The sequence below is a fragment of the Salvelinus alpinus genome, chromosome 26, assembly GCF_045679555.1.
Source record: "Salvelinus alpinus chromosome 26, SLU_Salpinus.1, whole genome shotgun sequence".
Lineage (NCBI taxonomy): Eukaryota > Metazoa > Chordata > Actinopteri > Salmoniformes > Salmonidae > Salvelinus > Salvelinus alpinus.
Window position 1 is genome coordinate 31,298,290 of NC_092111.1, and position 13,228 is coordinate 31,311,517.

Here is a 13,228-nt window from a genome sequence, read left to right on the forward strand (position 1 = left end):
ATCCTAGTATAGGTGTACTGGGAGGATACAGAGATCTTATGATGATGATAAGCTTCATAAGAAAGACAGAGAACTTTGAAATAAGGAATGATTGCCTACACCTTACTCTAATACCTGTGTAGTAACAGCGTATTCATGTAATATGAATAGACTGTAATACGGATGGTTAGTAATATGGATGGTTACATAACGATGCCTGCCACTGACTACCTCTCTACGGCTCCATACCACGTGAACACTTTAGCTGCCTTGATCTCCTCTCTTCACTGCACTGTTAGACAACCGCGCGTGATTTCCATGGGAACGTCGTCACGCAAAAGGAAATTACCGGGTTTGCTTGGTCAGTGGGCTTGGTTGGTTGACAGTAATCTTGCTATGGCTGCAAAGGTAAGCTCACCTTTTCCGAGGAAAAAAATACAGTTTTTGTCAGTAGGTGAACTAGACAATGTCGGAATAGACAACGACACCTTCGAACGCAGGGACGACTTTCTCACACACTGACTTCCTCCCCCATCTATTGATAGATGGCTAGCCAGCTAGCTACTAGTTAGCCTGCTAAGAGGATGTTCGAGGTTAACATTAGCCAGTGGCAATGCCATTGGGCTTTACAGTGTAGGAGGACGGGGCTACTTGCAGAAGTCAAGGTTGTAATGGGATGCATCCTTTCCCTGTGATGCACTATGCGGAAGCCGGTTATTAGACCAACCTGTCAGTGAAACCAGTGGTCTCTGTCCCTCCCTTTCCCCACGTCCCGTGTGGCCGGCTGATTAGCATGTCATTGACTTAAAGCCGGCTGTAGCCTAGTAACCTTGGTTAGCATAATGCTACATGAGCTTCTCCCCATACACATACACTACAGTAATATAAGGCTTCTGTTGTTGCTCGCTCCACTGGGGGCAGTTATTAATTCACATAATGTGATAGCACGTAATCAAATTCTCCAATGTAGATTAGGCACGTCTAGCGCCGTCATCTGCCTCGAGCCACGTTTTGAATGAAGAAAGTGTTCCCTCCCCCCAAAATGTAATAATTTATAAACTCACAGCTGAATCCCCTATTATTATGTACAGCCCCGTTTCATATAATAATTCCATATAAAGACAGCAATATTGACCTGTTGAATCTTAACATTGTCAAATGATACAGGTGACATTTGCACATCATCATTGAGATTTAGAGTGCCTTGCAAAAGTATTCATCCCCCTTGACGTTTTTCCTATTTTGTTGCATTACAACCTGTAATTTAAATATATTTTTATTTGGATTTCATGTAAGGGACATACACAAAATAGTCCAGATTGGTGAAGTGAAAAAAATAACTTGTTTCAAAAAAATTCTTTAAAATAAAAAACGGAAAAGTGGTGTGGGCATATGTATTCACCCCCTTTGCTATGAAGCCCCTAAATAAGATCTAGTGCAACCAATTACCTTCAGAAGTCACATAATTAGTTAAATAAAGACCTGTGTGCAATCTAAGTGTCACATGATCTCAGTATAGTCTGCAACACCACTAAGCAAGGGGCAACACCACTAAGCAAGTTGTGGAGAAGTACAGATCAGGGTTGGGTTATAAAAAAATATCCTAAACTTTGAACATCCCACAGAGCACCGTTAAATCCATTATTTAAAAAAATGGAAAGAATATGGCTCCACAACAAACCTGCCAAGAGAGGGCCGCCCACCAAAACTCACAGACCAGGCAAAGAGTTTTATTTATTCAGGTAGGCCAGTTGAGAACAAGTTCTCATTTACAACTGCGACCTGGCCAAGATAAAGCAAAGCGACACAAACAACAACACAGAGTTGCACATGGAATAAACAAACGTACAGTCAATAACACAATATAAAAAAATATCTATATACAGTGTGTGCAAATGAGGTAAGATTAGGGAGGTAAGGCAATAAATAGGCCGTAGTGGCGAAGTAATTATAATTTAATTGCTAAACTCTGGAGTGATAGATTTGCAGAAGATGAATGTGCAAGTAGAGATACTGGGGTACAAAGGAGCAAAAAAAGAAATAACAATATGGGGATGAGGTAGTTGGATGGGCTATTTACAGGTGCAATGATCTATGAGCTGCTCTGACAGCTGATGCTTAAAGTTAGTGAGGGCGATATGAGTCTCCAGCTTCAGTGATTTTTGCAATTCGTTCCAGTCATTGGCAGCAGAAAACTGGAAGGAAAGGCGGCCAAAGGAGGAATTGGCTTTGGGGGTGACCAGTGAAATATACCTGCTGGAGCGCGTGCTACAGGTGGGTGCTGCTATGGTGACCAGTGAGCTGAGATAAGGCGGGGCTTTACCTAGCAAAGACTTATGGATGACCTGAAGCCAGTGGGTTTGGCGACGAAAATGAAGCGAGGGCCAGCCAACGAGAGCATACAGGTCACAGTGGTGGGTAGTATATGGGGCTTTGGTGACAAAACGGATGGCACTGTGATAGACTGCATCCAATTTGCTGAGTAGAGTGTTGGAGGCTATTTTGTAAATGACATTGCCGAAGTCAAGGATCGGTAGGATAGTCAGTTTTAAGAGGGTATGTTCGGCAGCATGAGTGAAGGATGCTTTGTTGCGAAATAGGAAGCCGATTCAAGATTTAATTTTGGATTGGAGATGCTTAATGTGAGTCTGGAAGGAGAGTTTACAGTCTAACCAGACACCTAGGTATTTGTAGTTGTCCACATATTCTAAGTCAGAACCGTCCAGAGTAGTGATGCTGGACGGGCGGGCAGCGATCGGTTGAAGACCATGCATTTAGTTTTACTTGCATTTAAGAGCAGTTGGAGGCCACGGAAGGAGAGTTGTATGGCATTGAAGCTCGTCTGGAGGTTGGTTAACACAGTGTCCAAAGAAGGGCCAGAAGTATACAGAATGGTGTCGTCTGCGTAGAGGTGGATCCGAGAATCACCAGCAGCAAGAGCGACATCATTGATGTATACAGAGAAAAGAGTCGGCCCGAGATCCGATTTGACACAATGAACTCTGTCTGAGAAGTAGTTGGTGAACCAGGCGAGGCAGTCATTTGAGAAACCACGGCTGTTGAGTCTGACAGAGTTGAAAGCCTTGGCCAGGTCGATGAATATGGCTGCACAGTATTGTCTCTTATCGATGGCGGCTATGATATCGTTTAGGACCTTGAGCGTGAGTGAGGTGCACCCATGACCAGCTCGGAAACCAGATTGCATAGCGGAGAAGGTATGGTGGGATTCGAAATGGTCGGTGATCTGTTTGTTAACTTGGCTATCGAAGACCAATGAAAGGCAGGGTAGGATAGATATAGGTCTGTAACAGTTTGGGTCTAGAGTGTCTCCCCCTTTGAAGAGGGGGGGGGGATGACCGTGACAGCTTTCCAATCTTTGGGGATCTCAGACGATATGAAAGAGAGGTTGAACAGGCTAGTAATAGGGGGTTGCAACAATTGCGGCAGATAATTTTAGAAAGAGAGGGCTGTCCAGCCCAGTTGTCTAGCCCAGCTGATTTGTAGGGGTCCAGATTTTGCAACTCTTTCAGAACATCCGCTATCTGGATTTGGGTGAAGGAGAAATGAGGGAGGCTTGTGCAAGTTGCTGTGGGGGGAGGGGGGGGGCAGGGCTTTTGACGGGGTAGTCAGGTGGAAAGCATGGCCAGCCGTAGAAAAATGCTTATTGAAATTCTAAGTTATCGTGGATTTATCGGTGGTGACAGTGTTTCCTAGCCTCAGTGCAGTGGGCAGCTGCTCTTATTATCCATGGACTTTAGTGTCCCAGAACATTTGAGTTTGTGCTACAGGATGCACATTTCTGTTTAAAAAAGCTAGCCTTTGCTTTCCTAATTGCCGGTGTATATTGGTTCCTAACTTCCCTGAAAAGTTGCATATCGCGGGGGCTATTCGATGCTAATGCAGTACGCCACAGGATGTTTTTGTGCTGGTCAAGGGCAGTCAGGTCTGGAGTGAACCAAGGGCTATATCTGTTCCTGGTTCTAAATTTTTTGAATGGGGCATGCTTATTTAAGATGGTGAGGAAAGCACTTTTAAAGAATAACCAGGCATCTTCTACTGACAGAATGAGGTCAATATCCTTCCAGGATACCCGGGTCAGGTCAATTAGAAAGGCCTGCTCGCTGAATTGTTTTAGGGAGAGTTTGACAGTGATGAGGGGTGGTCGTTTGACCGCAGACCCATTATGGACGCAGGCAATGAGGCAGTGATCGCTGAGATCACTAAAGGAGCTGCAAAGCTCCACAGCGGAGATTGGAGTGTCACTAAGCTGTACACTCCACAGAGCTGGGATTAACGGAAGAGTGGCCTTAAAAAAAGCCAATTCTTAAAGAAATAAATAAGCAAACACATTTGGTGTTCACCAAAAGGCATGTGGGAGACTCCCCAAACATATGGCAGAAGGCACTTTGGTCAGATGAGACAAATGTAGCTTTTTGGCCATCAAGGAAAACACTGTCTGGCACAAACCCAACACCTCTCATCACCCAGAGAACACCATCCCCACAGTGAAGCATGGTGGTGGCAGCATCATGCTGTGGGGATGTTTTTCAGAGGCAGGGACTGTCGACCTCGAGGTCGGGGAGCGGGACGATCACTGTGAAATGCCTGAATTACCTCTGGGTTGATGATGTCCTGGTTGGGGACCCTGGACCGGTCTTCAGGCCCATAACCTTCCCAGTCCACTAGATAGTGGATGCGACCTTTCAGGTATTTTGAATCAAGGAGGGCCTGATGGGCGTAGGCAGGTTCCCCTCCGACGTCCAACGGTGGTGGCACACTGCGGGTTGAGACTGGAGGATGAAGAGGACTGTAGGTGACCGGTTTTAACAGAGACATGAAAGGACGAGGAGATTTTATACTGACGGGGTAACTGGAGGAGGTACGTGATAGGGTTATCTTGAAGGGACCAATGAAACAAGGACAGAACTTTTTGCATGGGAGACATATGTCTCTGGTAGAGAACCACACACATTGTCCGGTGTGAAAGAGTGGCGTAGGTCGGCTGCGTCTGTCGGCAAAGCGTTTCTGGGTATTAGAGGCCTCCTGCAGATGCCGGTAAGTGGTCTCCCATACCCGCTCACTACGCCGAAACTAGTCGTCGACAGCTGGGACAGTACCAGGCTCCACCTCCCAGGGAAACATGGGGGGTTGGTAACCAAGTACACACTGAAACAGAGTAAGGCAGAGGGATGAATACATGAGTGAGTTCTGAGTGTATTCGGCCCAGGCCATATACCGACTCCAGTCGTGTGGAGAGGCAGAATATTGTTGGCGGAGGTACTTCCCTATTTCTTGGTTCAGGCATTCTGTCTGCCGGTTGGTCTGGGGATGGTACCCGGAGGAGAGGCTGAGGGCGACCCCCAGTCTGTCACAGAAGGCTCGCCACACCCAGGTGACAAACTGGGGCCCGCGGTCAGAGATGATGTCCTCCGGAATCCCATAAGACGGATCACCTGCTGGAATATACACTCAGCCAATTCCATGGTGTTAGGTAAATGAGGAAGTGGAACCAGATGACACATTTTTGAAAAACGGTCTACTATGACAAGGATGGTGGTGTTACCAGAGGATTCAGGAAGGTCTGTGATGAAGTCAACAGCTATGTTGGACCAGGGTCTGTGAGGGATTGGCAAAGGTTGAAGCTTACTGGAAGGGAGATGACGAGGGCTTTTGGTTTGGGCGCAGACTGGACAGGAGAGTACGTAATCCTTTACGTCAGATGCCAGTGAGGACCACCAGAACTTACGGGCTAGAAGTTTGGTGGTTTGTGTAATGCCCGGATGTCCTGACCCCAAGGACGTGTGACACCATTGCATCAGTTGGGGTCTAACAGCTGCTGGTACATAACTCCTCTCAGGTGGTGTCTCAGGAGGAGCCAGGTCTGAGGTTAGGGCTTCTTGTATGGCAGAGTGAACCTCCCACTGTACCGGCCCCATAATGCAAGAGGAAGGAAGAATGGGTGTAGGGTCTGAGTTACTGGTCGGAAGGTCAAACTGGCGGGAGAGAGCATCAGCTTTTACGTTTTTCTTTCCAGGGATGTAAGTAACATGAAAGCGTGTGAAGAGGAGCGCAGCGGGCTTGTCTGGAGTTTAACCTCTTGGCCCCTCTGATATATTCCCGATTACAATCTGTTAGAAAGAGAAAATTATTTTGTGCGCCCTCCATCCAGTGGCGCCACTCCGAGGGCCAGCTTGATGGAGAGGAGTTCTGTTCCCCACGTTGTAATTCCTCTCAGCGGAGGATAACTTCCGGGAGAAGAAGGCCCACCTGCTGAAAGAGTATTGCTCCTACTCCTACTTCGGAGGCACCTCCAGGGTGAAAGGAAGGGTCGGATCAGGTTGGAGAAGGACAGGAGCAGAGGTGAAGAGGCATTTCAAGTTGTTGAAAGCATTCAGGGCGGTATCAGTCCATTGAAGGGTCCGGCTCTTTTTGGCTGGTAAGGGCAGTGAGGGGAGCGGCAGTAGCACTGAAATTCCGAATGAACCGGCGATAGTAGTTGGAGAACCCAATGAAACGTTGGAGTTCCTTAACAGTGGTGGGTTTGGGCCAGTTACTGACGGCAGGGACTTTGTTCTCATCCATGCTGACCCCTCCAGGTGTCAGTACGAAACCGAAGAAGTTTACATGGAAGGTGCTCTTTTCAGTCTTCACATAAAGGTTATGGACAAGGAGCTGTTGAAGAACCTTTTGCACATGCTCTATGTGTTCCTTTAGGGAGTAAATCAGGATGTCAATGTAGACGATGAGAAAGCTGTTGATCATATCCTGGAAAACCTCGTTCATAAAGGATTGGAAGACGGCGTTAGTAAGTAAGTTAGTAAGGCCGTAGGGCATGACCAGGTTTTCGTAGTGCCCTCGTGCGGTGATAAAGGCCGTCTTCCATTCGTCGCCTTCACGTATACGGACAAGGTTACATGCACTTCGCAGGTCGAGTTTTGTTTAGATGTTGGCGCGGTCCACTTGTTCAAGGGTTGCTGGGATCAGAGGAAGACGGTTCTTAACATCATTCAGGGAACACTAATCAATACATGATCGGAGACCACTGTCCTTTTTTCCCAACGAAGAAGAAGCTGGACGCAGCCGGGGAAGAAGGACGAATGAAACCATTTGAGTGTTTCATCAATGTAGTTCTCTATTGCCTCCTTTTCCGGGATAGATAGGGGGTAAACACGGCCCTTCGGTGGGGACGCTCCAGGGAGTAAGTCAATAGCACAGTCCCCTGGGCGATGTGGTGGCAGAGTGGAGGCCTTGATTTTGCTGAAAACATTGCTATACTGGGCGTATGCAGATGGTATGGTGGGTGGCACTGCAGAGGCAGAGTCGTCAATGGTGGTGGCTCTGCAGGTAGGCAAATGTTGAAGCAGGTAGATTACCAGGACAGTAGTTCACCTTGTCGCCACGAGATAGCAGGGTCGTGACGACAAAGCCAGGGGTGTCCGAGGATGAGTGGCTGTTTGGGGGATGAGAGTTCCATGGTTTCGGTGTGGAAGACTCCAATTTGGAGGGTGACGCTCTGTGTCAGGTGTGTATTGAAGCCCGTGCCCAATGGCTGCCTGTCCAGGGTGTTAATCCTTAAGGGAGGGGTGACAGGTGTTAGATCAATGTCAAACTCTTGTACTAGCTGGTGATCGATAAAATTAACTGCTGCTCCCGAATCTATCAAGCCTTCTACATACTTGGTAACCCACTTCACGGATATCAATACTGGGATGGAGAATTGCTTCTGGGAGATATTTAGAAATAAGGACACGCCTACCTGCATGCCAACCTGAGGGACCCTTCTCATCTCTCCGTGGGGGGGCGAACAGGGCAATGGCTGAGTGGATCATCTTTCCCTCCACAGTATAGGCAGAGCCCTTCTTGGATCAGCCTTTGATGTTCGATACACGGGAGAGGAGCATGGCCCAACTGCATGGACTCTGGAAGACTCGGACGGGATGACGGAATCATGGAAAGAGAAGGTGTCGGGTTCCTGGGTGGCAGAGTTCTTCGGCGGTCGGCGATGAGTTGGTCGATGGAGATGGACATATGAATGTATTGATTTAAATGGTGAAGGTCACCTCTACAGGCCAGCTCCGCCTGAAGTTCCCTGTTGAGCCCTCTTCGGTAGACAGTAAGTAAAGCAGCCTCACTCCATCCACTCCCTGCAGCCATGGTGCAGAACTCGAGGGCATACTCGGCAGCTGAATTGCGTCCTTGTTGAAGTTCTATGAGGAGGTCTGCTATAGGACGACCGGAAGGAGAGTGATCAAATACCTCTTTGAAGAGGGTGTGGGAATGGGTCTCAGATCCGAGTTCTGTGCTGTTGGCAGTCCAAATGGCAGGTGGCCTAATCCAGGGCTTTGCCTGTGAGTAGAGACACAACAAAATCCACCCTGCTCTTGTCGGTGGCGAAGTTAGTGGGGTTGTGCTCAATGTATTTGCTGCATTGCATCAGAAATCCCTGACAATTCCCAGGTGAACCGTCATATTTTCCAGGTATGGATATGAATGAAGGAGGGCTATGGGATACAATACCTGGCATCGGAGGAGTAGGGATAGGCTGGCAGAGAAGATGACAGATTTTCTCCATACGCTCCTCTTGCTGGGTTAGGCGCCGCTGTAGTTCCACTGAATCTATTCCGTTTTTAGGTGAGGTATTCTGTAATGAATTCTCAGGGAGAAAAAGGTGTAGATTCACGCGCAGAGCGTGGCATGTGTTTATTACGACCTTCGCAGGAGGCAAGAATCGTGGTCACAGGCAGGCAATGGTCATACACAGGTAGGCAAACAGGCAGGTGAATCAAAACTAGGACTGAAGGCTATAACTGGTTCTCACAAACGAGATAGGAAAAGGCTTAGTAGAGTCAAAAGGAACAATACCACACAAAGGCACAAACAGAATGAACTGAACTAAATAAGGAGCTGATGAGACCAGGTGAGTAACTAACAGAGGTGAAATCAATGAACAAAAATGAAAGACAGGGCTACGTTCAAGAACACAAAGACGTTCAAGAACACAAAGAAACAGGGCTACGTTCAAGAACACAAAGAAACAGAACACAGTGTTGACTAAGAAAATAAATACAGAACCTTACAGTGCCAAGCTTATAGAGACATACCCCAAGAGACTTGCAGCTGTAATTGCTGCAAAGGGTGGCTCAAGTTGCACGCTCAAGTTGTTCATTTTTTTTGTCTTATTTCTTGTTTGTTTCACAATAAAACATATTTTGCATCTTCAAAGTGGTAAGCATGTTGTGTAAATAAAATGATACAAACCCCCCAAAAATCTATTTTAATTCCAGCTTGTAAGGCAACAAACAGGAAAAATGTGAAGGGGGGTGAATACTTTCACAAGTCACTACTATGAAAGGTATAAACAAAAAGAGCACAATAAAGTTGAAAAGCATAAAACTAACATTAGGAATTCATTGTGTCATAAATATCAGGTCTCAATAATTCTGCATATCCTAATACATTTTTTTTCTTTTTTTCCCTACAGTAATTATTAACAGTTTAACAGGGGGATGTTATTATAAGTACACGATTAGTGTGTCTTACTTTTATTGCAAAGTGGGGAAAACATCTTACTGCAACAAGTCATAACGTTATCCTAGTAGCCTATGCCTATAGGCCTATCCATTTTATTTTGTATTTTTATTTATTCGCACAAAAAAGACAAGTTACAAACAGTTTATTTTTATTTATTGAACCTTTATTTAACTAGGCAAGTCAGTTAAGAACAAATTCGTATCTACAATAATGGCCTACTAAAAGGAAAAAGGCCTCCTACGGGGGCCTGGGATTAAAAATAAATATATATTAAAAATAACAGTCAAGATAAAAACCAAATAAAATGGTGTGCAGGTGAAGACATCCAAGAGGGCTTTAATGAGTGCTTCAACAGAATTGTAAATTAAAGAAGTGTATTAGTTTCAGGTTATTACCACAGAGCTTGGTTGTTGATTATGTGATGATAATGTGTACATAATTTCTTTCTCCAGGGACAAAAGAGGGCTGACCCTACTGAGCTGAAAGCTATTTTCATAAAGGTCAGTTGTGTAAGAATCAATTTGCCTATGGATCAACAACATTTCCTTAGCTCACTGGATACAAGCCAACTTCATGCACTGGAAAGCCACTACTAATATTGCATTTATTTGTAGGCTTCTTCTGGTTCAAGTCACAAAAACAAGAGTCAATAGCACATTTCCGGTTTTCTCCATTGAGGTCTGAATCCTAACTTGAGATCCCTGCACACAACTTGAATTTTTACCATTGACATCACTGCATGATTTATGCCTATTAAAGTCTTGAGTTACGTGTGAATGATCGCAAGTTAGGTGTCTGCCCAAAGGATTGAAACAGTCAGTGTCAGTGTCTTCCTCGACCAATAGATCACTTATTAACAAATCAATTACGCTGTCTGTCTGTCTGTCTGTCTGTCTGTCTGTCTGTCTGTCTGTCTGTCTGTCTGTTTTTGTGTGTGCGTGTTTGCTGTTGCAGTATGCCAGCATCCAGAAGAACGATGAGGCCTTCATGTCTCCAGAGGACTTTGTGGCCCGGTTTCTCTATGCACACACTGACATCAGGCTGTCTAACGAGGCCACCTCACTGCTGGCTGGGGTGGTGGACCAGAAGAAAGATGGGTGGGTATGATGGACAGACGACACAAAGCTTTGTGAATACAGGCCCTGACCAGGAAAAACTCCAGGCTTTATGCCTAGTTAAAAGTTGGTTACAACAACAACCTGGAGTACTGCTAGGGTTATAGATAGGGCCTGGAGTACTGCTAGAGTTATAGATAGGGCCTGGAGTACTGCTAGGGTTATAGATAGGGCCTGGAGTACTGCTAGAGTTATAGATAGGGCCTGGAGTACTGCCAGAGTTATAGATAGGGCCTGGAGTACTGCTAGAGTTATAGATAGGGCCTGGAGTACTGCTAGAGTTATAGATAGGGCCTGGAGTACTGCTAGAGTTATAGATAGGGCCTGGAGTACTGCTAGAGTTATAGATAGGGCCTGGAGTACTGCTAGAGTTATAGATAGGGCCTGGAGTACTGCTAGAGTTATAGATAGGGCCTGGAGTACTGCTAGAGTTATAGATAGGGCCTGGAGTACTGCTAGAGTTATAGATAGGGCCTGGAGTACTGCTAGAGTTATAGATAGGGCCTGGAGTACTGCTAGAGTTATAGATAGGGCCTGGAGTACTGCTAGAGTTATAGATAGGGCCTGGAGTACTGCTAGAGTTATAGATAGGGCCTGGAGTACTGCTAGAGTTATAGATAGGGCCTGGAGTACTGCCAGAGTTATAGATAGGGCCTGGAGTACTGCTAGAGTTATAGATAGGGCCTGGAGTACTGCTAGAGTTATAGATAGGGCCTGGAGTACTGCTAGAGTTATAGATAGGGCCTGGAGTACTGCTAGAGTTATAGATAGGGCCTGGAGTACTGCTAGAGTTATAGATAGGGCCTGGAGTACTGCTAGAGTTATAGATAGGGCCTGGAGTACTGCTAGAGTTATAGATAGGGCCTGGAGTACTGCTAGAGTTATAGATAGGGCCTGGAGTACTGCTAGAGTTATAGATATGGCCTGGAGTACTGCTATAGTTATAGATAGGGCCTGGAGTACTGCTAGAGTTATAGATATGGCCTGGAGTACTGCTAGAGTTATAGATAGGGCCTGGGGTACTGCTAGAGTTATAGATAGGGCCTGGAGTACTGCTAGTGTTATAGATAGGGCCTGGAGTACTGCCAGGGTTATAGATAGGGCCTGGAGTACTGCTAGAGTTATAGATATGGCCTGGAGTACTGCTAGAGTTATAGATAGGGCCTGGAGTACTGCTAGAGTTATACCAAGGGCCTGGAGTACTGCTAGAGTTATAGATAGGGCCTGGAATACTGCTAGAGTTATAGATAGGGCCTGGAATACTGCTAGAGTTATAGATAGGGCCTGGAGTACTGCCAGGGTTATAGATAGGGCCTGGAGTACTGCTAGAGTTACAGATAGGGCCTGGAGTACTGCTAGAGTTATAGATAGGGCCTGGAGTACTGCTAGAGTTATAGATAGGGCCTGGAGTACTGCTAGAGTTATAGATAGGGCCTGGAGTACTGCTAGAGTTATAGATAGGGCCTGGAGTACTGCTAGAGTTATAGATAGGGCCTGGGGTACTGCCAGGGTTATAGATGGGGCCTAGCCCTTATTTTCTAATGCACAGGATGCAACCCAAATATATTTTTTTTGCTTTTAGCTCATGATGAATTTATTTACCACTTATTTATTGGATTTATTATGTTTAAAAAAGAAACTCTTAGAAATCCTCAAAGGCCCTTTGTCAGGTGTTGTTCTGTTCCTTCTGTTGGTTGTTGTACCCTAATTCATCTCATCTTATCCCCCTCTCCCCTTAACCCCCATCACCCCTGTGTTTTGCATTAATATGTATGTTTTTAATGATACATAATGACGGGCAATAGAATGTTAGGGTAAGTCAAAAAGAAAAAGTGTGTTGCCATGGCAACCACCTGGGCTCCGGCAAAGAGCAGAGTGCATGCGGTCATGTTGCTCACATTATGAAAGCCTGCTTTAAAATGGAGTGGAGGCTGGCTGCACACATGCACTGTAATTGCCCATGCCATTCAGCACTCCTGCATTGTGCGGCTTTGCGAGACGGATAAATGGCGGCAGCAACACTGCTATTAAGGGATAAATCTATTAGGAAACCATGGCTTGGTCTCTGTATCTAAACTTAATTTGGTGTGGTCGAGTGGTGGGTAGGGGATACCAAATGATAAGGAAGCAGAAATGTCTGCTTTGATGGTTTGATCAAAGTCACGAAATCGGAAACCTTTGTTTGAATGCATCCATTTTGTTTACAGTTGGCATCGTAGGTTAGTCGTCATGCATTTTGTTTTAGCTCGTTTTAATTACATTTTTAAGACTGATTTCACTAGACAATGAGATGGATGATTAGTGCGGAAGAGAGAACAGACAATGAGATGGATGATTAGTGCGGAAGAGAGAACAGACAATGAGATGGATGATTAGTGCGGAAGAGAGAACAGACAATGAGATGGATGATTAGTGCGGAAGAGAGAACAGACAATGAGATGGATGATTAGTGCGGAAGAGAGAACAGACAATGAGATGGATGATTAGTGCGGAAGAGAGAACAGACAATGAGATGGATGATTAGTGCGGAAGAGAGAACAGACAATGAGATGGATGATTAGTGCGGAAGAGAGAACAGACAATGAGATGGATGATCAGTGCGG

General features: G+C 45.7%; 1 protein-coding gene across 1 annotated transcript in view; it reads left to right on the top strand.

The window, feature by feature from the left end:
- The first annotated feature begins 208 nt into the window (after nt 1-208).
- LOC139555160 (electrogenic aspartate/glutamate antiporter SLC25A13, mitochondrial) overlaps nt 209-13,228 on the top strand; it is a 79,115-nt gene continuing 66,095 nt past the window's right edge. Inside the window, exons 1-3 of the mRNA XM_071368728.1 lie at nt 209-387; nt 9,963-10,010; nt 10,465-10,607. Of these exons, the coding sequence (XP_071224829.1) occupies nt 298-387; nt 9,963-10,010; nt 10,465-10,607 (281 nt within the window). The 5' untranslated portion in view covers nt 209-297. The remainder of the gene's footprint in view (nt 388-9,962; nt 10,011-10,464; nt 10,608-13,228) is intronic.